The sequence below is a fragment of the Coloeus monedula genome (genome assembly GCF_965178545.1).
Source record: "Coloeus monedula genome assembly, chromosome: 13".
In the NCBI taxonomy this organism is placed as follows: domain Eukaryota; kingdom Metazoa; phylum Chordata; class Aves; order Passeriformes; family Corvidae; genus Coloeus; species Coloeus monedula.
In genome coordinates, this window is record NC_138793.1 from 20,090,524 (window position 1) to 20,115,071 (window position 24,548).

The 24,548-nt window shown below is 59.6% G+C and overlaps 2 protein-coding genes across 2 annotated transcripts; both read left to right on the forward strand.

Moving 5' to 3' along the window:
• On the forward strand, nt 1–6,665 carry SPIRE2 (spire type actin nucleation factor 2; the record flags this gene model as incomplete). The annotated part of the gene is made up of 15 exons (XM_082290298.1): nt 1–214; nt 3,119–3,156; nt 3,317–3,676; nt 3,945–4,025; nt 4,103–4,267; nt 4,348–4,434; nt 4,564–4,672; nt 4,749–4,918; nt 4,999–5,149; nt 5,263–5,396; nt 5,635–5,769; nt 5,851–5,918; nt 6,027–6,054; nt 6,257–6,372; nt 6,449–6,665. The coding sequence occupies 15 exons, from the start codon at nt 1–3 to the stop codon at nt 6,663–6,665; spliced, it is 2,073 nt and encodes a 690-aa protein (XP_082146424.1).
• A 934-nt stretch (nt 6,666–7,599) lies between these two features.
• Nucleotides 7,600–24,069, forward strand: TCF25 (TCF25 ribosome quality control complex subunit). Its single transcript, XM_082289850.1, has 18 exons — nt 7,600–7,786; nt 8,671–8,862; nt 10,234–10,308; nt 12,009–12,130; nt 12,761–12,826; nt 13,973–14,055; nt 14,498–14,628; nt 17,384–17,483; nt 17,849–17,942; nt 18,735–18,827; nt 19,298–19,403; nt 19,715–19,874; nt 21,057–21,144; nt 21,713–21,871; nt 22,460–22,550; nt 22,850–22,929; nt 23,615–23,687; nt 23,827–24,069. Exons 1-18 carry the CDS (start codon nt 7,607–7,609, stop codon nt 23,986–23,988), a joined length of 2,055 nt encoding a protein of 684 aa, XP_082145976.1. The 5' UTR covers nt 7,600–7,606; the 3' UTR covers nt 23,989–24,069.
• The last annotated feature ends 479 nt before the right edge of the window (nt 24,070–24,548 follow it).

Below are 24,548 nucleotides of genomic sequence, written 5' to 3' on the forward strand. Positions count from 1 at the left end.
ATGGCGCGGGCGGGCGCGGGGCCGCCGCGGGAGCTGTCCCTGGAGGAGGTGCTGAAGTGCTACGAGCAGCCGCTGAACGAGGAGCAGGCCTGGGCCCTCTGCTTCCAGGGCTGCCGCGCCGCCGCCGCCGCCCCCGTCGCCCCCGCGCCGCTCCGCACCGCCGACATCCGCCTCCGCGCCGACGGCTCCGTCCGCCTGCCCGCCCCGCCGCACGGTGAGGGCCGCCGCCGCCGGGGGGGGGCGGGAGCGGGCGGTGCCCGCGCGGGGGGGGGGAGGTGGGGGGGACGGGACGGCACCGCCAAACGGGGCTTACCGCGGTTTACCGGGGCTTACGGGCACTAGGACTTGCTGGGGCGCACCGGGGCGCACCGGGGCCCCGGGGCTTACGGGCACCGGGAGCGGGGCACCAGGGTTTGCCGGCACGGGGAATTATCGGCACCGCGGGAGCGGAGCACCGGGTTTTCCCAAGGTTTAGCGGAGCTTACCGGCACCGACACCCGGGACACCGGGACCTACTGGCACTGGGGCTTATCGGAGCTTACCGACACTGGGAGCGAGGCACCGGGGCTTACCGACACCGAAAGTGGGGCACCGGAGCTTACCGGCACTGGGATCCAGCGCCGGGGCTTTCCTGCTCTGGAGCTTAGCAGCACAAGGAACGGGGAACTGGGACTTACCGGCACGGGGGCAACCAGAGCTTACCAGCACCAGGGCTAACTAGCACCGGGATCCGGGATATCGGGACTTACCAGCACCGGGGCTTACTGGCACCAGGAGCGAGGCGCTGGGATTTACCCGCACCGGTGCTTGCTGGCACCGGGAGCAGCGTACGGTGCTTACTGGCACCGGGACTTCTCGGCACCGGGACCCGGGGCATCGGGACTTACCAGCACAAAGAGCGGGGACCTGGGACTTACCGACACCGGGACTTACCGGCACCGGCAGGGGGTGCTGCACCAGCGTCGGGGACGCGGAGGGACCGGGGGTATCGGCAGCGGGGGGGGCGCACCGGCAGCGGCGGGGAAAAACCGGTACCGGAGCAGCAGATGGGCAGGAGAAGCGGCACCGGAGATGGGGGGCAGGCACCGAGGCACCGGCAGCAGGGGAGTAGTGCCGGGGGTCGGCAGAGAGACTGTGAGGACAGGAAAAAAGGCCGGTCCCAGCAGCGGGGATCAGGAAGGCGACACCGGCAGGGGTGAGGGTGAGCCCCAAGCCCTGGCCCTGGCGAGGGGGACTGACACCAGCGCTGCCGGTATCAGTGGAAGGGCTGCGCTGAGGCCGTGGGGAGGGGGTGGGCTGGTGACTTGGGGGTCTGGGACTGGTGTGGCACTGCTACCGGCACTGGCACCAACAAGGTCACCAGCACTGGGTGTCCCGGGTGACCCAGGGAGGCTGGAGCCAGGTGGGGATGTTTGCGTGGTCCTGGCACCCACCACGGGGCTGCAGGACACACAGCAAGGACAGACGGACGGACGCATGGACACCCACACAGCACAGGCACCTGTCACCCACATCTGCACCGCCCGGGACTTTGTCCCCCGCTCCAGACCCAGGCAGTGGCACACGGGACAGCCCCATCCCTGCCCTTTGGCCTCCCAGCCATCCCTCCACAGGTGCTCTGCACTGCCAGGCATGGCTGTGACGGTTCCAGGGTGTGACCAGGCTGGCTGCCGGCAGTTACACCGGGGCGGCTCAACGCCACAAGGAGCACCTGGAGCATGGCCAACGTCTCCACACGTCTCGCCCCACAGCAAGGCCACCAGCAATGGCACCTGGTGTCATGGGGTCACTGTGTGGCCTCGCCCACACTGGGCAGGGACACTGCGGGGTCACTGTGTGTCCTCGGTGCCGGTGGCTGAGCAGACACCGGGGCGCATCAGGTGGCTCCATGCCCAGGGCAGGGACACACACAGGCATGGCACGTGCCTGTGGCAGCTGGGCATGGTGTGGTCACACCGGCTCCACTGGTCCTGCATGAGAACGGCCCCACACCCTGCCCTGAGCTACCGCAGGGCTGGAGCCGGTGTCACCTGCCAGTGCCACCTACTAGTGCCACTGTGCCACCTCCTGCTCCCAGGCTGTTTCTGTGCCAACCCGAGCCATCTCCCCACGGAAGAACCAGTGAAGCCTTCACAGTGAAGCCTGAGGGCTCCAGGTGCCTCCGGGTGCCAGGGCAGGTGGTGGCACTGGCCTGGCATGTGGCTTTGCAGCTCTGCCAGGGCACCGGGCTGGATCCGGGCTGGGTGAGCCAGCAGCACCCTCTGGAACCTCTCCTGTCCCCTATCCTATGGGAATTCCCTCCTCAGCTGTGCCCCAGTGGCTGGAGGGAGCTGCTGGGACCCAGCAGGTGGCATCCCAGAGGCTGGCACTGCAGTGGGAGCCAGGCACAGTCTGGGACATGGTTTCTTGATGGGCTTGTGTGTGGTACCATGGCAGGGCCACCACTTGTGCTGCCTTTCCTGTCCGTTCCTGGCTTGCACACGGCTGGCACACGACTGGCACATCCTTGTGGCTGCCGCATTGATCAGCTCAATGCAGAGCTAACAATGAGGGAAGCGGAGCCAGGAGCCCTGGGGACACTGCAGAGGCCACTCGTGTTCCTTGTCCTGCAGCTGCCAGGGGGGGTTCAAGCTGCCCACAAGCGTGTCCTGGGTTCCCTGTGTGTGCCATGCTCCAGCTGTGGCTGCCAGTCCCCACACTGCTGGTGCCTGTGCTGCTGGTGCCCACGCTCCTGGTGTCTGCACTGCCAGTGCCCATCATCCCAGATGGGTGCAGGGGGCATCTCCCCATGGGTGTAGAACTCTCAGTTCCCTCCAGCCCCGGGGGTGAGGGGTACATGGGTGCCTGTGCCCCCACAATGTGCCCTCCAGAAGGCTGTGCCAGCACTGCCTGATACCAGGGCTCAACGTGCAGGTGCCCACTGTCCCATGGAGCCATGCCCTGGGACCAGGCCAGGATGGGATGAGCAAGGGAAGGGATCCCAGCTGGGGGGAGGAGCAGCTGGGGATGTGAGCGGCTCAGGGTGGAGGCCCCACAGCCGGAGCGGGTGGGTGATGCGGGGTGGGGTACTCAGCACGGGGCCACGGGTGCCAGCGGTGACTCTGCCCTCCTCCCCCAGACCTGCCCGCGCTGCTGACGCCCTCCGCCGAAGCCCAGGTACGTGGGGGCCATCACAGCCCGGTGTGGGGTGGGCACGGCCGCCTGCCCCCCTCGCCCGGGGGTCACAGGTCCTGGGACAGGACCCAGCACCAAGGAGGGGGCGCGGACAACTGGTGCCAGGGTGCATCCGCTCCCCCGCCAGTGCTGTCTCCCGCAGATGGTGCAGTCGCTGGGCTTTGCCGTGTACCGGGCGCTGGACTGGGGGCTGGACGAGAACGAGGAGCGGGAGCTGAGCCCGCGCCTGGAGCAGCTCATCGACCTGATGACCAACAGCGACTCCGAGGACAGCGGCTGCGCCACGGCCGACGAGGGCTATGGGGGGCAGGATGAGGAGGAGGAGGGGGGCGAGGGGCCGCCTCGCTCCGTGCGCACCTTCGGCCAGGCCATGCGCTGCTGTGCCGCCCGCCTGGCCGACCCCGCCGGCGCCCCGGCGCACTACCAGGCTGTCTGCCGCGCCCTCTTCGCAGAGACCGTGGAGCTCATGGCCTTCCTCGCCAAGATCCGCGATGCCAAGGAGGTGAGCATGGGTGCCCGCTGGCATCACTGCCCTGCTGGGGAAAACACCTGCAGTGACAAGGGACCGGGGAGACTGCAGTGCCCCCTCTGCCCACCCCAACCAGGGCTGCTGGTGCCGGTGTTTGGCCATACACCCTCTCCCGGACTGCCATGCTGGCTGGGAATCAGGGTGTTTTGGGGTGCAGCTCAGTGCTGCAGCTCCATGGTACAGTCCTGGCTGCACCTTCAGTGCCACCAGGACAGGGTGACAGCATCTCGTGCCTCAACAGCTACTGCAGAAGCTGAAGGAGGATGAGGAAGAGGAGGAGCGGCCGGCGGCGGAGCTGGGCAACCTGCGCAACACAGACTGGGTACAGCAACGGGGCCGGGCATGGGGGCCGTGCCGGGGACGGGTGGGCACTGACGCCGTGTCCGTGTGTCCCCCCAGGCCCGGCTGTGGGTGCAGCTGATGCGGGAGCTGCGGCACGGTGTGAAGCTGAAGAAGGTGCAGGAGAAGCAGTTCAACCCTCTGCCCACCGAGTACCAGCTCACGCCCTTCGAGATGCTCATGCAGGACATCCGTGCCCGCAACTACAAACTCCGCAAAGTTATGGTGAGCATGGCCACCGTGCCAGCCCCTCGCCCTCCATCCTGCCACCCTCCAGCCCAGCATTGACCCCCTTCCCTCCCCAGGTGGATGGAGACATCCCCCCCCGGGTGAAGAAGGATGCCCACGAACTCATACTCGACTTCATCCGCTCCCGGCCCCCCCTGAAGCAGGTGAGTGCCAGCACCAGGCCACCTGCTGGCGTGACAGTGTTGGTGGGTCCCACCGGTGCCATCCCCACCCTGGCGGTGCCATCCCCGAGCCACGGCCACCACCTGAGGTCCCATCTGTGCACCCCACAGGCATCAGAGAGGCGGCTGCGGCCGCTGCCCCAGAAGCAGAGGACGCTCCACGAGAAGATCCTGGAGGAGATCAGGCAGGAGCGGAAGCTCCGGCCCGTGGAGCAGAAAGGTACCGGTGTCCCCTCCCCGCTGTGCCATGCCACCTGTGTGCCCATCCCCACGGCGCTGAGCCCATCCCTCCGCAGGATACAGCTCCCTGCCCTGCATCCCGCACGCCTGCGCCGGCCACCTGAGCTCCAGCTCCTGCCTCGAGCTGTCCCGATGCCCGGCCAGCGCCGCGCCCGTGCGCCCGCGGCCGCGCGTCCTGCTCAAGGCGCCCACCCTGGCCGAGATGGAGGAGATGAACCTCTCCGAGGCAAGGGGGAACCTGCAGAGGTGGGGAAACACGGGGGGTGCCGGGGTGCCCTTGGTGACACGGTGCCCATGGCCTCGCAGGAGGAGGACTCCCCAGCCACGGAGGTGCCGCTGAAGCGGGATCGCTCCTTCTCGGAGCAGGACCTGGCACAGCTGCAGAGCCAGCTGGGGGGTGACCAGGCTGCGCCTCGGGACCCAGAGCCGCTGCAGCCCGAGCCCCGGCCCCGCTCAGGTACCGCCAGGGGTCCCCGTGTCCGTGTCCCCAGGGGATCTGTGCCGCGCCTTTCAGCAGTGGTGGCGCCGGGAAACACGTCCTTGCCACGGCCTCCCTGTCCCTCCCTGCAGGTTCTGTCCCCGCCAGCTGCCACCCACTGCCAGATGGCCCAGCACTGCCCCGGGCTGCCCTCGGCGCCGTGGAGGAGAGGCCAGAGGACGGATCCAGCGCTGCCCCCGCCAGCAACTCCAAGCACCTCTGGCTGGTGGGTTCTGGGGATGCCAGCTGGGAACACTGGGGCTGGGGACACCAGGCAAGCGTGTCCATGGGTGCATGGCAGCCTGGCGTGAGGACACATGGTGGCTGGGGTGTCCTTGTGCTGGAGATACTCTGGCTGTCCTGGGATGCTCTGCCTATGCCAGGGATGCTCTGCTCTGGCACAGGAGTGCTCTGGACCATGCCCTGTGCCACAGTCCGGTGTGACATCATCCCCTGTCCCACAGGAGTTCAGCCACCCCGTGGAGAGCCTGGCCCTGACTGTGGAGGAGATGATCAATGTGCGCAGAGTGCTGGTCAAGGCCGAGATGGAAAAGTTCCTGCAGAGCAAGGAGCTGTACAGCAGCCTGCGGAGGGGGAAGGTGGGAATGGGGGGCTGGAGGGACTGCGGGCCATGTGTCCCCCCCCCCACCTGCCCCCAGCTGACCCTGCTCTGCCCACAGGTCTGCTGCTGCTGCAGGGCCAAGTTCCCTCTCTTCTCCTGGCCCGCATCGTGTTTCTTCTGCAAGCGGTGAGCACCACGCTGAGCTGCGCCGAGCTGCGCCGTGTCACGGGGCTGGGGGGGGCAGCAGCAGGGTCCCCACAATGGCCCCTCTCACCCACCTCTCTGTGTCCCCAGGTCTGTCTGTAGCTCCTGCAGTCTAAAGGTAAGGGACTGGCTCTGAGCAGTGCCACTGTGTCCCTGTCCTACCCTGCCCCTGCCCTTGCCCTGTCCCTCTCCTGCCCCATTTTGTCCCTGTCCTGCCTTGTCACTGTACCTATCTCTGACCCATCTGCATCCCTGTGTGCCCTGTCCCTATCCCATCCCTGTCCCTGTCCCATGCCGCCCTGACTCCCGCATTCCGGCAGATGAAGATGCCTTCCAAGAAGCTGGCTCACATCCCCGTCTACGCGCTGGGCTTCGAGAGCCTGCCGGGCTCGCTGCTGCCCAAGGCCGTGCCGCTGCGCCGGAGGGAGCCCTTCCAGTGAGTTCCTGAGCCTTCCCCCCCTCCTCCCCTCTTCCTCCCCCGCCGGGGGCTGACGGGGTACCCTGTGCCACAGCTCGCTCTCGGGGCCGTGCTGGCGCCGGGTGGAGGAGGAATTCCCCCACATCTACGCCCAGGGCTCGGTCCTGCGCGACGTCTGCTCCGACTGCGCCGGCTTCGTCACCGACGTGGTCAGCTCCAGCCGCCGCAGCGTGGCCGTCCTCAACGCCAGCGCCGCGTCCCGGCGCCACGCCAAGGCCCGCTCCCTCTACAGCGACGCGTGGCTCAAGTGAAGGGCCGGGCGCCCCGGTGATGGTCGCCACGGGGGTGCCGGTCACCCCGGTACAGCCCCCCGATGTACATATATACATAGGATGGATACACACAGCCTCTATATTTATATACATTATGGACCAGGGGGCAAAAGGACCCGTTCCCGCTGTCCCTGCCATCCCCTTCTGTCCCTGCCATCCCCTTCTGTCCCTGCCACCAGCTCCCGCGGGGATGGATCCTGTCGTGGGGCACCCACAGCCCCCGGTGGAATGGATCCTGCAGCTCCCGGGAGGACGGATGCGGCTGCGGGCAGCTCTTGGGGGATGGATACTGCTGTGGGACACTCACAGTCCCTGCGTTCGCCCCGCTTCTGTGCCAAGCCCTGGCTGTGCCGGGGTGCCCGGTGCCCTGGGCTGGCATGGCTGTTCTGTATGTCCCCTCCGACAATAAACCCGCTGGGCTGCCCTGGGGACGCGTGCCTGGTCCTGAGTGGATGGGGGAGCGTGGTGAAGGGTGCTGCGGGGTGTGAGGGGATCGGGGCACTCCATTTCGTCGTGCACATGTCCCACCGCCATCCCTGTTCCCCCCCTCCCCGGGCTGTGCCCACCCGCGACCCCGCACAGTACCGTGGGAACACCTCGCTCCCCATTCCCACGGCTCCCTCACCACTCCCTGCGCGCTCCCAGCGCCGGGCCCACCCCAGCCTGTGCCCCGGTCCCCGCCCGTGTCCCGGGGCCGTGCCCCGCCCGGGACCCGCGGCGATCGCCCCGTTCCCACCCTGCCCCTTCCGGGACATATTTCACGCGCCGCTCCCGCGGAGCGCCACGGAGCTCGCGGGGCGTTGGGGGCGGGGCCTGAACGGCCTCAGCCAATGGGCGCCCGGGCTGCGAGTGGGCGGGCCCGGCGCAGGGGCGGGCGCGCAGGCGCAGTGCGGGCGCAGGCGCGGAGCGGGCGGGGGGCGATGTCGCGCCGGGCCCTGAGGCGGCTGCGGGGGGAGCAGCGGGGTCAGGAGGGGCCGGGGTTGGGCCAGCTTGGCCTCGACCCCGGCTCCGAGTGTGCCCGTGAAGGGGGGCCGCCGCCAGCCCCCGGGAAGGGGCCCCGCGGGCCGCCCCGCGCCGGCGTCAGCAACCGCTTCGAGCTGGTGAGGGAGACCAAAGGCGGGGGTCGCCGGGGTGCAGCGGTTGGGGGGCGGTTGCTGGGGGGCAGCTGGGGTGGCAGGGACTCGTGGGGGACAGTTACTGGGGGGATAATGCAGGGCAGTGACTGGGGGTGACAAGTGGGGGGGCAGTCGGGGACGTTGCTGGGGGACACTCACTTACTTGGGGGACAGCTGAGGTGACAGTCACCGGGAGTGGCTGGAGTGACAGCGACCTAGGGCAGAGGCTGACGGGGTTTGGGGGTGACTGGAGGGAACAGGGGGGCAGTGACTGGGAGGGGGACACAGTGGGGGTGACAGTTTGTGGGTGGCAGTGATTTGGGGTCAGTGACTGGAGTGGGAGTGACTGGTTTGGGTGGTGGGTGAGTGGGAAGGATGGGGGGCAGCAACTGGGGCTGAACTGGGAGGGAATGGGAGAGAGGCCTGGGGGTGGCTGGGTTTGGATGTTGTCAGAGCTGGAGTGGTGAAGCTGTTTTTAGGAACATCCCTGTCACCTTCCCAACACTGCAGGATCCCAGTACTGGATGTCAGATGGGCCCTGGTGGCACTGCTGGGTCCTTGGGGTGACAGAGCCTGGTCCTGCTCTCCAGACACCTCATCCAACCCCAGCCATTCCCTGTCCTTCCCCAAGGCCTGGCTGTGTGAGCATAGGCAAGGCTGGGAAGAGCAGAGTCCATGGTGCGAGGGGACACATCATGGTGGTCCTGTGCTCTTCTCCATATGTGTGGGACTCTCCAGGCAGCCATGGGGTGACACTCTTGACACGACGGGTGTCCGTGACTCTGTCTGTTTGCAGGTGGAGTGTTGGATCAGATCCCTGGGGAATTCCATCCCTGGGCTGTCCCTGCAGCTTGTCCCTCTGTTTGCAGATCCCAGCTGAGGAGTCAGAGGATGAGCTGCTGGCCAGAGAGGAGCGACCGGACACCCGGCTCAGTGAGGGGGACACGGCGGGAAGGAGCCAGGAGGGGAGCAAGGACAGGAGCAAGGAAGGGGCTGTGATCGAGGAGACGGATGGAGATGGGCACAGAGAGGGGCAGGAGGCCGGGCAGCCGGACCGAACGGTAACTGCCCCCAGGGATCCCGGGCAGGGACGCACACTTAAACCTGGGAACTCGGATCTGGGGGTGGATGAGCAGTTTGGTGCTGAGGTCTGGGTTTGTGTGTAGCATCCAGAGGGATTTTCCAGCTGCAGAGAGGAGGCACCCAAGGAAGGCGTTGTGCTGCATCCACGTGAGCACCGAGGTTGGGCCAGGGGGGAATGGTCTCAAGGAAGCATTTGTTTTGAACAGGGGATGTGAGGACTTCAAGCACAGTCAACTGAACACTGAACCTGTTCTTCCCCATAGTGGTTTGTTGTCATTTGATATCAAGATTCCTCCTGTGGTCTGTGTCAGCCCAGAAGTGTCTCCTTGCAGGATTTTGTGAGGAAAGGGGCATTTCAGTAACAATTTCCCATGGCAAGTCCAGCCCAGATCTCACTGGAGATGAAGGTTGGGGGAGCAAAGGGGGTTGGCCCCTGGTCTCACCTGTTTGCTGTGCATTTGGGATGTGTGTCCCTCGGGTTTGGGTGCCAGAGGAACAAAGTCCACTGTGCATTCCAGCTGTGCTGCTGGCCTCTGCCAGCCCAGGGGCAGTGAGGGCTCTGGATAGCGGGTCCCTGTGTGAGCAGTGGCTCCAGAGGCCCTGACCTGGTGAGTTTGCTGTGCCAGCACTGCAGGACACACCTGTGGCTGCTCCCAGAGCTCCAGGTAGGATGTGGGAGCCCTGCACAGGCAGCTGCTGCTCTTGGGTAGAGCCAGGACAGGGCTTGGAACAACCTGGTCTAGTGGCAGGTGTCCCTGCCTGGACAGGGAGTAGGAACTGGATAAACTTGGAGGTCCTTGCACCCCAAACCGTTCCGTGATGCTGTGATCTCCTGCTGTGTTACCTGCTAGATCCTGGAGATGTGCTTCCCAGCTGTGCCAGTCAGGTTAGGGAATGCCCCCCAGCATCCTGAGCTGAAGCAGTTGCATCTGCAGGGAGAGGCGCTCTGGCACTGGGGCCTTTGTCAGGTGTTGGTTTCTGTGGAAATGGGAGTGAAATTGGGATTTGTCCTGCTCCCCAGAAAAGCAGAAATGCAGCTTGTCCTGGGGACTGAAAGAGGCTGAAGCATTTCCTCCACACCTGACAGAGCTAAACTTGTTTCTCTCCTGATTTCATAGCCTCAGACATCGATCTGAAAGTCAGCTGAGGTTTAACCCTTTGTGAATCTTTGGTGCTTTCCTCCATTTTCTCCTTGTTTCTTGATTTCCACCCGCTAACAAACTCTAAAGGGTGAATTTTGAGGACCCTCAGTGTGCTGATTCCTGCGAGAAATGCTCTTCTTCCTGTGGAGCTGGCACCCCTGCAGTTCACAGGAATGCTGACAGCTCTTCCCTTCTTTGTCTTTGCAGCCGGCATCAAGTAACAAGCCACGGAAGAAAAAAAAGAAAAGGAAAACCAAGAAAAATGCAGCAGGAGAGACTGTGGTATGTTTGTGTGTGCTCTGAGTCAGGGACCAGGCTGGTTCCTCCAGTGGGGTTGGCAAAGTGGGAATTTTGACTGTAGGAGAGATTTGAGGCAAAAAAGCCATTTCTAAATTTAAATTTAAAGAAGTCTTTTTTGAATCATGGAATCCTGGTATGGTTTGGGTTGGAAGGGACCTTAAAGATCATCTCATTCCATCCACTACCGTGTGGGCAGGGAGACCTTCCATCAGACCAGGTTGCTCCAAGCCCTGTCCAGCCTGTCCTGTCACTCTATCCCTTGTCCAAAGTCCCTCTTCAGCTCTCTTGGAGCCCCTTTGGGCACTGAAAGGGGCTCTAAGGTGTCTCTAGAGCAGAGGGCTCCAGCCCTTGGAGCATCTCCGTGGCCTTCTCTGGACTTATTCCAGCAGCTCCACATCCTTCCAGTGCTGGGGACCCCAGAGCTGGAAGTACCAGATGGATAAAGTCATTGATCTTCTAAATTCAGTAGGAGCGAGGTTCAGGTGGGAGCTGGTTTTCTGCTGAGGTTTGAGTCTGAACTGTCCACAGAATCACAGAATCCTTAAGGTTGGAAAAGACCTCCCAGATCATGGAGTCCAACCTCCCTGTTCACTCCAGGGAGATTCTTTGCTCAGCATCCTGAGCCACAGGATTCTGGAGAGAATGGCTAAGCCGTGACAGCAGTGCCAGCGCCCAGCTGGCCACCTGCTGCCTGGGAATTCCACTCAGGAGTGAGTTCCTGGGGTTGGAGAACCCTCTTGGAGAGCCTGTTTCATTTCCCAATCCAAGAATATCGAGCAGCAGGGGGACATGGGCCAGCTGGGACACCCAGACCCAGGCAGTTTGGTTTGCCAACGAGGGATAATACAACCTCTGTTCCAGCACTTCCATGCAGAGCACGTCATCCCTTTCTTGTGTACACTGCACACACAGGGGCTAAATTTAGCTGGAAAAGGCAAGCTGGCAGTGCTGCTTGAGTGTCCTGAATGGAATTCTGTGTTCCACCCATGGATATCATGAGGAGGATGTGAAAAAGGCACGTAAAAAAATGTGTCACTTGTTGTTTATAGGGGGAAAATAGAGGGAAATCAGGGTTAAAGTGTTATACAACTGTTGGATGTGAGCAGCTGGATGGATTCCTGGGGTGGTTGGAAGATGGGGAATGGGAGAGTTGGATTAAAGTCATGTGAGTGTTTGAGACCTTGTCATGAGGCTCACAGCAGTAACTTGGTGTTTCTGTGGAAAGTAGAGGGTGAAGGTTGTTATTTAAATATTTAAAATGTCTTTGCACAAGGAAGGGCCTTGAGTGCCAGGACAAGGGGAAATGTCCTCCTGCTGCCAGAGGGCAGGGAGAGGTGGGATGTTGGGAGGAAATTCTTCCCTGTGAGCATGGGGAGGCCCTGGCACAGGGTGCCCAGAGCAGCTGTGGCTGCCCCTGGATTCCTGGCAGTGTCCAAGGCCAGGCTGGACAGGGCTTGGAGCAACCTGGGACAGTGGAAGGTGTCCCTGCCCATGGCAGGGGTGACACTGGATGAGCTTTAAGGTCCCTTCCAACCTAAACCATTCTGGGATTCTCTGAAGAGCCACATCCCATCACCCAGGGATCAGGATGAGCCGGAGGCGGCTGGGTGTGATCTCTGCTGGGTAACCTGTAGGCTGCTGTGACTCAGCCTGTAATAAATGCCTTGGCTTTGCCTCTTAAGGAAGACAACGACCTGGAAGACATTGACAGCCTTTTGGAGAGGATCGAGGACCCCGGGCTGGCCCCGCAGAGCCAGGGTGGGATCATCACTGACAGCCGGCCTCTGCTCTACGTGGAGCACAGGTACTGCTGGCTGCCACCCGGCTCTGGCCTTGGTGTGACAGGACATCTGCTCCTCGAGGAAGGGAGTTGGGAGCTTCCCAGTGTGATCTGGCCAGGAACTCCGCACCTTGCATGAAAGGGCTGGGATGGTTGTGCACATCCCTGTTCTAACCGCTCCTCTGGAAGCTGCGTTTGGTTCTGACAGGGATTCTCTGCTGCCAGGCCTGCTTGCAGTGGTGGCAGGACCAGATTAATCTCCAGAGGGACCTTCCAGCCTCAGATCCTCTGTGGGAGAACCTCTGCAGAGGTGCTAATAGCCCTGGTGTGTAAAGCTTGACATGAGATTCACTCAGGATCTTCTCCCGGGAACATCCCAGCTAAGGCTCCAGCTGCCCTGGAGAGGGCAGCAGCAGTATTCCCCAGCTCTGGAGCAGAGCAGGAAGAAAGCTTGTCTAATGGAGCAGTGCTTTCCCTGCCAGTTCTGGCTGCTTTTAGTCTCCTTTCTCCATGCTGTGTCTGATCAGTGGGGAGTGTGTGACAGTTTGGGGGTTTTCCAGAGGCACTTTGGGGTGCTGAGTGTTGATGGAGAGCCTTGAGTGTGGCACTGTGTTTAACTGATGGAGCTTTTCTTTCTTCTTTCCACCTTCTCAGAAACTTGAATCCAGAGAATGAGTTGAAGAGATACTTCGGGGCTCGTGCTGTGCTTGGGGACCAGAGGTTAGTTCAGAATTTGATATTAAACCTGTTCCAAATCCGAGGAGGTGTGTCTGTCCTGCCCTTGGCAGGGCTCAAGGAGTCCCTGGTGCCACACCTGGGTGGGTAATCCCGGGCTCAGGGTGTGTTACTCATTTAGTAGTTGCTTATCGAGACAGAGGAATATTTTCTGTGATATGTACAAGGTGGGGAAAGACTTCTCCAGGCTTTTGCTGGCATTTACTTTTTCCTTTGCTTCTTTCCCCTCTCATTTACTTGCAAATCACCCTTCAAAGTCCTTTCACTCAAGTTCACAGAGTGCAGACACATAGATTTTGTTTGTTTCTCTACCGTTTGTCCCTTGCCATTCCAGAGCCTCTGGACAGAAAGTGGACCCTGAATACTCTCAGGGTGTCTCATGCACTTGCTTCCAGGGAACCTGTTGCTCCCTGGGTGTGACATCTCTGCATTTATGCGCTGCACTGTGCATAAAAAATTTGTCATCCACAAAATCCCCACTTCCGTGAGCTGGTTGGAAAACCAAGAACGGTCTGAGCTTGGAGCAATGCAGGTGGAAGGAGGGAGAGAGTCTGTGGAAGAGCATTTGGTGCTTGAAGAAGAAACTGCAGTCCCTTGTGACTGTGCAAGGCCAGGGGCTGGACTTGATAATCCTTGTGGGTCTTTTCCAACTCAGGACAGTCTATGATCCCTTTCTGAGGAGACATGACTCCCTCAGAGTAGCCTTGATCCTGAACTGCTCTTGAACCAATAAATTGTGCATTTTTGAGTACGGCTTAATCTAATCCAATTGACATTTGAAGGCCCTGCTAGGAAGAGGGGTGAGTCAGAGGGTTGTGGGGCTCTCCTAATTGGACCTGGGAAGCTGTTTGAAGCAGAGGCAGCTGAGAGTTTGGCAGGGATAAAAACAGGGAGAGAAGCTCTGGAAGTGGAGATGCTGGAGGCACTGGCTGGCCTAGATGGTGAACGTAAGGCAAAGCCTGAGCACAGGTATGTTGTGTCTTGAAGGCAAATGTAGAGCTCTGGGCACAGCTCTGTGTGGCTCTCTGTGGGGAAGAATTTTGATCTCATTTTTCCCTTTAACATGGTTTCATCTCTCGCCCTCCTCCTGTCAGTGCAGAGAAGGTGTGACCTGTGTGTTCTCCTCCCCAGGCCAAGGCAGAGGCAGCGGCAGTACGTCCGCAGCATGTGGCTGACGGCTCCCAAGAACACCTGGCCACGCTACAGCAAGACAGGTGAGGCTTTTGGGGCTGCCTCCTGCCCTCCTAACGCTTGGCCCATGTGACATGGATGCTGTTCAGGGCACAGAATGTAAATGGGAACTGCTCCTCAGCTTGCGGAAATACACCTTCTGCCTAAACAGAGAACTCTGGGGAGTTGTCCCTTATAATTTGGATTTGTTTTCCCCTCTTTTGGAGGTAGCAGGGTGAGGGTGCTTCTCATCTTAGCAGCAGAATTGCTGCATAATGAGAAGTATCCCTGGGCAGAGTGAGCAGCCTGGGCTTTCTGGGTGGATTTGGGACTTTGACTTGTGAGAGGGGGGAAAAGATTGAAACTCTCTGGGAGCTTCCAAAAACATGTATAGCTCTGGACCCAGTGATGTGAGTGAGCTTTCGATGCTGTGAGAGAGCAGAGGAGGTTCTCTTGGGGTACCCAGGTCTCCCCTGCACCCTCCAGGTATCACCATGCAGCTGCTGGACACCCGGAGGGGGGTGCAGCACTTCACCTTCGAGCACCACCGTGAGTACCAGCAGGTCCAGTTCAAGTTCCTGGACGCTGTGGAGTCCATGGACCCCAACAATATCGTGGTACGTTGGGTTGGTTGTGCCATTCCCTCCTGGGTTCCTGCAGCCCCTTTCCCTGGCAAGTGTGGCTGGTGCATTTCAGTGGAATTGTTTGGGTTGGAAAAGCCTCTAAGCCAACTGTTCCCCCAGCACTGCCAAGGCCACCCCTCACCCGTGTCCCCAGGTGCCATGTCCACACATGGCTTTTAAATCCCTCCAAGGATGGGGAATTCACCACTGCCCTGGGCAGACTGGGCCAGGGCTGGACAACACTTCTGGGGAAGGAATTGTTCCCAGTATTCAACCTGACTCTGCCACAACTTGAGGCTGTTTCCTCTTGTCCTGTTGTTCCCTGGGAGCAGAGCCCGACCTCCCCCCGGCTGCCCCCTCCTGTCAGGGAGTTGTGCAGAGCCACAAGGTCCCCCCTGAGCCTCCTTTGCTCCAGGCTGAGCCCCTTTCCCAGCTCCCTCAGCTGCTCCTGCTGCTCCAGCCCCTTCCCAGCTCCATTCGCTTCCCTGGACACTCTCCAGCCCCTGCATGTCTGTGTTGGGCTGAGAACTGACCCCAGAACTGGAAGTGCCCCAGCAGTGCCAGCACAGGGGACGAGCACTGCCCTGGTCCTGTGGCCATGCCATTGCTGACACAGGCCAGGTGCCAGTGGCCTTCCTGCCTGCTGAGGCTCATGTCCATCCACTGTCACCAGCACCCCCAGATCCTTTTCCAGCCACTTTGCCACTTTTTCCAGCCTGTAGCATTCATGGGGTTGGTGTGACCCACAAGCAGGACTCAGCACTTCACTGTGCTCATCCCTCTGGCCTCATCCCCTTGATCCATCCTGTCCAGATCCCTCTGCAGAGCCCTGGATGTTTTGTTTCCAGTCTTGTTTGGGCAGTAGAGCCCTGTGTCCCTCTCTGTGGGGCGAGGCAGCCCCGCAGTGCTGAGCTGTGCTGTTACCTTGTTAATCAGTGACCTCCTTGGTGCAGAGGAGGTCTGGTGGCTGAGCCGTGGTGGCTCTGCCAAGCATGTGCCAGGTCACCACCTGAGAGAGGAACCCAGAGGAACTGTCCATTTGGCTGGAAGGGTGGGAATAAAGCTCCCTTGTCTCAGCTCTTAGCTGGGAAAGGAGGAATATTGCATAAACCCATCATGAACTGGGAATCCAAACTAACAGCTGTTGTATTTATAAACGTCTGCAAGGATGAAAAATGTGTCTTTTCTTGGTATTTCAGCAAAAACAGGCTTTTGTGTTGGGATTCCTTCATGCATGTCTGAGCTCATTAAGCTGTATGGTAACATTTATAGTTTAGAGTGATAAGCAACAGCAAAATTGCTCTGCACCCAGCTAAACCATAACTGGGGGATGTTTCTCTGAAAGGCCTGGCCACGTGAGCTGGGATACATGCCCTGGAGATGTTCCTTAAAGAGCCCATTGTCTGCTAAATAAAGTTTATTTCCTTCTGCTTTCCCACCCTTGGCTCAGGGCCGTGGGGCTCTCTCCAGCTCAGCAGTTCTGCCTGGACTGGGGGATTTGGATTAAGTGAGCCAAGGTAATTCCTGTGCAGCAGTGAGTGTCCCAGGGACAGCTCAAGCTCAGTCCCACACAGGACAGGCTTTCCATGGTATTTTAATCTGGATGCTCTGATCCTCTTAGGGGGTCTGGCTAAACTTGAGGACATTCACACAGCTTGAAGTCTTCCCCTTTTCCATTAAGGGTAAAATCTAACAGATGGATTTGCCAATACCAGACAGTTTGTTCATGGTCACCATGGTCCTGCCATAGCTTGAGCCCAACTGTGCCTTGTTGCTGTGGTTTCAGCTCATTACTTTTGGGGAGTCTCTTGTTCAGTGAGTATTTTTTCTGCACTTGCTGGTAGGCTAAAAGGGTCTTGGTGACCTTTTCTTGGTTTTTTCCCATCACAGTGACCCTGAGTGCTCCATGTCCCCCAAAAAGGGGACTAGAAAGGAACTTAAGAATCTTACCCCTTAAGGAAGAGGTTAAACATCAGGCAAGTGGCTCCAGACAGGGCCAGGCCAGCCTGGAACATCCAGTCTTTGTGCTGTAGGTGGTCCCACGGGTCCCCACCCTGCAGATGGAAACTTCTGGAGCTTTGGAAGCTTTCTTTTTTAGTTTTAGGAGAAAAAAAAAATCCCCAAACTAAACTGTGAGAAGATTTGTAGTAGCTTCAGAATTTTTTACTGAACCGAGGTTTTAGGTGCTTGGGAAAAGTAGCCTATTTATAATACAATTAGTGAATGGAGAAAGTTTTAGATTAAACTTCTCTTCTGAAGCCTGGGAGTAAATATTTATTATTATTATCCATTACCATTGTTGATTCCTGGATTTGTAATAGATGTGTCCAAATGTCCTCTCAGTATCCAGGGGATTCAAAACCCTGATCAAGTGCTCAGAACTGTTGAGGGATAGATGAAAAACCCCAAACTGTAACGGTGCCTACATCTTGTTCTCTCCTTTCAAAGAAATGGAGGAGCTGGGAGAGATCTGGAGGAGGACAGTGAAGATGATCAAAGGCCTGGTTGGAAGAGCTGGGAGGGAGTTGCCCAAGGGCAAGGGAGGCTGCCATTGAGGGCTCCCATCCTGCACGTGGTAGGGATGGAGCTCCCTGTGCCCTTCCAGCTTGGGGATGGATCTGGCAGGGCTGGATTAAGGAAGCTCTTGGTGCTGTGTGTCACAGAGCTGGTGCTGGGAGGTACCTGGGTCAGAGACCAAATTCCTGAGATGCCGGTAATGAGACGGAGTCTTTGCAATGCTCTTGTGCAGCTGCTGCTCCAGATGAACCCCTACCACGTGGACTCCCTCCTGCAGCTCAGCGACGTGTGCCGGATGCAGGAGGACCAGGAGATGGCCCGGGATCTCATAGGTAAGAGTGAGGTGAGGAGCAGGTGTGTAGGTGTGAAATCCTTCCCTGGCAGGCTGTGGGGAGGCCCTGGCACAGGGCAGTGGAGAGCAGGAGCTTGGCTTTCCCATGTGAACAGAGTTGTGGCAGAGGCAGCTGGACCAGCCTCAATCCCAAAATGGTTGCTTTTCCCACCCAGAGTGAGATCTAATGTGGAAGTGCTTCCTGCCCTGGTACCTGCTGCCACCACGTTGTGTGAAGTAACTTTGTGCCCCGCTGGGCTGGGAATGAGCTGGTTTCCTGTCTTTTGGGCTAAACCGAGTGCCAGGCAGTGCTGTGCTGGGGTGGTGTCCCTGTCCTGTCCCTGACACTGTCCTTGCTGTCCCCAGAGCGGGCGCTGTACAGCCTGGAATGTGCCTTCCACCCTGTGTTCAGCCTCACCAGCGGGGCCTGCAGGCTGGACTACCGGCGGCCAGAGAACAGGTGAGCAGGGCTGGGGAGCGGGGAGGCTCTGCTGGAGCTCCTGGTGGCCCACTTTGGCCACAGCCACCCAGATTCACCACTGCTGCTCAGTCGGGGAGACCCTGAGTGTCCCTTTCTGTTGGGGGTCCTGGGATGGTGCTGGAGCACAGGGAGCTTGTGTGTGGAAGCTTCTGCACAAAGCATCCCTTTTCCCAAGGGTATCTTCCTGCACTAGGAACTGTCCCTCCCTGTCATATCCTTCTCATGCCATCAGTACCCCTTAGCCCTAAATAGTCACAAAAATCCTTGCTGTATGTTTCCAGCCATCATCCCCAGCACTCACACTCCTCCCAGCCTAGGTTTTTATGTAACTCCAGCTCTGCAGCTGCTGGGAAAGGTGACTTTATTCTGGGAATTTTCCAGTCAGCTGACCTAAGCCATCTCTCCCAAACTGCTGTACCTGGAGGGTGCTCACATTTCAGTCCCTCTGGCTGACACACTTTGTGCCATCAGTGACCTGTGTCACCAGTTCAGGTGTTGGGCCTCCCCGCTCTGTGTCACTGTCCCCACACCACTGGGACAAGGCGGGATGTGGGCTTGGAGGATTTACTTGTCTTGGTCCCAGTCTCCAGAGCAGGTTATGAGTTTGCTGTCCCTGTTCTTGCACAAAAAGATAACAAAACCAAGAGATGGGATCATGGGGGGTCTGTGGCACCCTGTGCCACACCAGGGTGTGATGCTTGGGGGTGAGGAGGTGGTGGTGACTGTATCTCTACATCTGGCCTCTAAGTCCTGCCACTGTTCCCCATGCAGGGCTTTCTTCCTGGCTCTCTTCAAGCACCTGATGTTCCTGGAGAAGAGGGGCTGTCCCCGCACAGCCCTGGAGTTTTGCAAGCTCATCCTGAGGTAGGTCCCTCCACTGAGGGTGGAGTGTCTGGGTTTGGGGGCATAGTCACCCCAGAGGGGTCCTGCTGCTCCTGGGCTTGGTATGGGCTCATTCCCACCCCTTAGAGCTGCACAGGTCTGTACTGGTGCTCTTGGAGAGGTGATGGGTGAGGAGGGGCCTTGGGTGGCCTGTGACCACTGAAGTGTGGCCTGAGCTTGGAGGCTCAGCAGAGCAAGGTGTGACAGTGGCTTCAGCCCACTCAGCTTGTGGCCACTGATTGTCCTCCTGGGTGGTGGCAGGGGACTGTCCCCTCTACAGGGACACCGAGCAGCTCTCCGTCATCCCGCTGGCCGTGCGGGAGTGACCGTGTTCCCGTTCTCTGCGCTTGCTGAGTCACTGGATGTCACTGGGAGAGGCTGTTTGTCCCAGAAATCAGGGCAGCTCTCTTAGCTGTTGTAACACCGAGTTTGTTTTCTCCCCTGCTCCCAAGCCTTGATCCTGAGAATGACCCGCTCTGTGTGCTGCTGCTGATCGACTTCCTGTCCCTCCGGGCCAGGGAATACACCTTCCTGACCCGCCTCTTCCAGGAGTGGGAGGTGAGTGGCCAGCAGGTGAGGGGATGGGTGCTTGGGGTGCTCCCCACCAGGTGAGCCCTTTGGAAGGGATCTCACAGCCCAGCTGGCATCCCAGCAGCATTGGAATGATCCATAAAGGATGGGCTGTTGGTTGCTGTAATCCTTGGATCCTGCAAACAGCTGTAAGAACTCAAAATTGCTCACTCAGCCGTGAGGGCACCGAGCCAGTGGCTGGGAACTCACTTAACCCCAGCAGGCAGAGCCCCGACCCCGCGCAGCCCAGCTCTGCTGCACAGCGTCATTTCTCAGTAACGCTCTCCCTGATCCTGCAGAGTCACCGGAATCTGTCCCAGCTGCCCAATTTTGCCTTCTCAGTGCCACTGGCCTATTTCTTCCTGAGCCAGCAGGAAGAGCGCCCAGAGCTGGAGCGGAGCCAGGCCCGGGAGCAAGCGGCCCGGCTCATCCAGCTCGCGCTCATCATGTTCCCAAGCGGTGAGTCTGTCCCCTCCGGTAAGGCCATGCCCGCGGGCTTTGTCACTGTCCTCTGTGAGAGCCAGGGCTGGATTCCCGGCAGGCGGATGCAGAGGCAGGAATTTGCAAAGGGCCTTTGAGGAGGGAGCCCTGAGTCAGAGCGGACGCGGCGGGGCAGAACGGCGGTGCCTGTTCCCACTATGGTGGGGGGTCCACCCTGGGGGCAGTTGGAGCATGTCCAGGGAAGGGAACGGAGCTGGGGAAGGGGTTGGAGCAACAGGAGTGGCTGAGGGAGCTGGGAAAGGGGTTCAGGCTGGAGCAAAGGAAGCTCAGGGAGGACCTTGTGGCTCTGCACAAGTCCCTGACAGGAGGGGGCAGCCGGGGGGGTCGGGCTCTGCTCCCAGGAAACAACAGAACAAGAGGAAACAGCCTCAAGGTTGGATATTGGGAACAATTCCTTCTCCAGAAGTGTTGTCCAGCCCTGGTCCAGTCTGCCCAGGGCAGTGGTGGAGTCCCCAACCCTGGAGGGATTTAAAAGCTGTGTGGATGTGGCACCTGGGGGGACATGGGTGAGGGGTGGCCTTGGCAGTGCTGGGGGAATGGTTGGGCTCAATGGTCTTAGGGGCTTTTCCAACCTTACAGTTCTGTGATTCCATGATTCTGTCCTCCCTCCCTAGAGCAGCCGATGCTTCTCCACCAGTGATGGTCAGGAGTGAGCAGGCTGGGGGAGGGTGAGAGCTGGAATCTCAGAGCAGGGAGATGTCTCACCTCCTCAGGGCTGCCCGGAGCAAGGACAAGCCAGTCTCCTTGGCTCTCCCTCCGAGGCACAGCTCTGTTTTAGATGTGCTCGCCCCATGGGTGTCCATCACTCTCCCTTTCATCCTGTGGGTGCTGCTGTCCATGAAAGGAGCACACTGCCCTCAGGCCCAGAGGAGGGTGTGTGCAGCAGGAAGAACCAGCTCTCCAGCCGGGATTCAGTTTGTGGGGGCTGGAAACATCTTCTAGGCTGCTCGTTGGGGTAACTGAAATAACACCTGTGTGAGCACAGGGACCAGCAGTGTCCTCACCCCCTCCTTGTGTCCTTGTTGGTGCCCCAGGGGGTGCTGGCCCTGAGGAGGGGGGTGACTGTCTGCAAGGGGTGACCCCACCCCACACTGCTCCTCACCAACAGATCCAGACGAGTTTTCTGCCTTTGTGTTGCAGTTCTGATGCCGCTGTTGGATCACTGCAGCGTGCAGCCCGATGCCAGGGTCACCTCCCACCCCTTCTTCGGGCTGAATGCCCAGATCAGGTAAGGCCTGGAGATGTTCTCAGCAAAGGGAAGGGATCGATTTTGCCGGCGGCGGGGATCTTGCATGCTCAGACAGCTAATGGAGGAACTTGTTTGGGTTCCCTGAGTAGGCTCATTTGATAATGCCTCATTTGATAATCCCTTTGATAATGGATTTCCATAATGGCCTCTGGATCAGGCTGACAGACCCACCTCACCTCAAGGTGGACAGGTCAGAAGTTCACCCCGAAGCCTTGCTGGTGTGTGCAGAGAGGGAGCGTGACATGTGTGTCTTCCCAGGGCAGGCTGTCTCCAACCAGTCTGCCTTCCCTTGACATGTGGTCTTCCTCAGCACACGAAGGCTCTCCCTCCGGCCAGGGCAGTGTTCCCTCATTTCATGGCTCTGCTTAGCCTAAAAATAGATGGAGGCAGAAGATCTGGTGAAGGTGGATGGCAATAGCCAGGCAGGAGCCTGCAAGTCCTCTCATGTTCCCACACCAAAGCCCAGCACAGAGCTGAGTCCTCACTGTCCCGTGAGGAGCAGGAGGAGGAGGAGGAGGGTGCCGTGAGTAACAGCCATCTCCCGTAGCCAGTCACCCGCCCTGAACCAGCTGACGTCCCTGTACGTGGGCAGGACACACGCCCTGTGGAAGGACCCAGCTGTCATGGCCTGGCTGGAGCCCCACGTCCACGAGGTTCTGCGCATGGTGGAGGCCGGGGACGCGCTGGTGCAGGAGGCTGAGCACAAGTGAGCACAGAAGGTGGAGGGCAGGGCTCCTGTGCCAGAGACAGGGGGCAGAGTGGGACAGAGGGTCTGTCCTGGGCAGCAGCGGTTCCAGTGTCCTAGACAGGGCTCAGAGCCCCACAGCTGCTGCTCTGATGCCGAGGGTCACGGCGTGGGGCCAGGAAGGCAGAGGCTCTTCCATGCTTTTCGCAAACGGGAATGTAGAGCTGAACCTGCACCGCATATCCTGCACTGCCTTCCCCAGGCTTGGCTGTCACCTGTTCCTGGAAACATCCTGGAGAGGGTGGAGGGGTGGCCTGGAAGGGCAGGGATGGCCACACAGGGCAGATGAGAGCTTAGAAACACTTCCCAGTGCTGAGAAACAGGAGAGCCATCAGGTGTCCTAAGCCAAGGTCAACCTGCTCGTCCCCAAGCTCTCTGCTCTTTCTCTGGAGCTCAGCAGCTGCCACCCCCCTTTGGCTCACTGTACGCTAGCTCCATCCAATGTGGTCTGTCCCCTGGAGCCAGGGAAGCTGCTGACACTGTGCCTGGAGCAGCAGAAACGGGAATGTGCCTGCTCAGGGTGCACTGCTCTGTCCCCTCCCGCCTCAGGAGGAAGATCCGGTACCAGAGCGCTCCCAGGAACATCTACCGGCACATCATCCTCTCGGAGATGAAGGAGGCCACGGCAGCCCTGCCTCTGGTGAGGGGCCTGATGGGGCACAGGGGCTGTGGCTGCACGTGGTGGCGTGGCACTTGTGTCCCTGCTGGGCCCATCCTAACCCCTGTGACTCGCGGCTTCTCTGGGCTCCCGTGTTTGCTGCTGCTGGATGCGCAGCCTTCATCCCTTCTTTTCGCCTTCATCCCTTCTTTTCGCCTTCATCCCTTCTTTTCGCCTTCATCCCTTCTTTTCACCTTCATCCCTTCTTTTCACCTTCATCCCTTCTTTTCTCCTTCATTCCTTCCTTTCTCCTTCATCCCTCCTTTCTCCTTCTCCTGCAGGAGGTGACCTCACAGCCAGTGATGGGGTTTGACCCCCTCCCTCCTCTGGATTCCATTGTTTCCTACACCCGACCAGAAAGGTACCACCTCCACCCCTGGTGCCTGTGCTGGCACAACCGGCCGTGTTCCCGGCGTGTTCCCGGCACACCCTCAGCCCCAGGCCAGGCTGCACGCGGGCGCTCGGCGTTGATATCCTCCTCCATGGCAGAGGAAGAGCTGTGGTGCTCCTGCCAGGCAGAGCTACAGGCTGGACTGGTCGTGCTGCTTCCCGTGGTGTTCACCACTGGCCATTCCCAGCCATAGGGCAAAAACCAGGGAAAACCCAGGCCACAGCTGACCCAGGAGGGTTTGGGGTAAATGGAAGCTTAAGTACAGCCAGTCCTGGTGTTGGGGTGATGCTGTGTGTGTGTTCCACACCAGCCCACTCAGAGCGGAGCTGGTAGAATCGTGGAATCCTGGAATGGTTTGGGTTGGAAGGACCTTAAAATTCATCTTGTTCCACCCCCTGCCATGGGCAGGGACACCTTCCACTAGACCAGGTTGCTCCAAGCTTCTTCCAGCCTGGCCTTGTTTGTGCTCTTAGTGGCTGCTTTGCTCAGAGCTGCTGCTTGGAGTTGCCTGAATTCAGAATCCCTTTGGAACCCCGCAGTTCCCTCCCTTAGGGCTGGTTCCAGCAGTGCCATGGTTCTCCCAGCACCACCACATCCCATTGAGGAGTCACAAACTGAGCTGTCCCTTCACCATGGTGCCACTTGTGTCTTCCAGGACGAGCCACCCCTCCAACGAAAGCTCTTTATCCCTCTTCTTCCGCTCACTGTTGCCAAATTTTAACTTGCAGGTGAGTGCACGCTGGGATGTGGGTGCACCGTTTCCCCCGTGGTGTTCCCGCTCCAGCAGCCGCAGCTGGCAACAGCCTGGTGCTGATTTGGCACCAGTGTTGTGCCTGTCCCTGCCACCACAGCTCTGCTCTCTTGCAGGGGGACATCAGGCACAACGGGGACGACGAGGCCGCAGCAGTGCAGGACCTCAACCAGGGGGTGAACAGGCTGATGGCGGCCATGCGGGACATGCTGGCCAACATCCAGTTCCAGGAGCCCCCCCGCGATGACAATCCCGAGGGCGACGGGGACTGGGACTGAGCCCAAGGTGTCTCTCCCCAGACCTTCTGGCATCGTCCCCAGATTCGTGTCGCACTCCAATAAAATCACACATGGACTCGCTGTGGGCATGGGCTGTTCTGAGGAGGGGGGCTGCATCCATGGGCTGGTCTCTGTCCAGGGAGGGGGGCTGAATCCACAGCAATGGGCCCTGTCCAGGGCCCCTCTCTTTAACGGGGAACAAGGACTGTCTGAGCATGTCCGAGCTAATCGACAGCAGCTGTCCCTTGTCCCCACAGCAGCTTAGTCCCCTTCTGGTCTCCTCTGCACACAATTCCCATCCCATTCCCCTCCCTGTTCTTCTCCTGGCTCTTGTCCTTAATTCCCAGAGGAGTTTTACTGCCCTCTTCTTCAGCTCCTTTGTGCTTCCCGTAGCCTGGAGCTTCCTTCCCTCCACAAAATACTCTGCACCCTCACTACACTGAACCTTCCAAAGGTCTCAGAGTCCCCTGTGCCACTAGAATTGTGCATGGAGCAGCTTTTTCAGCCTTTTATTTAGTTTGGAGAAGAAATCTTTTTCCCCCCTCTTTGTTTCTCCATCC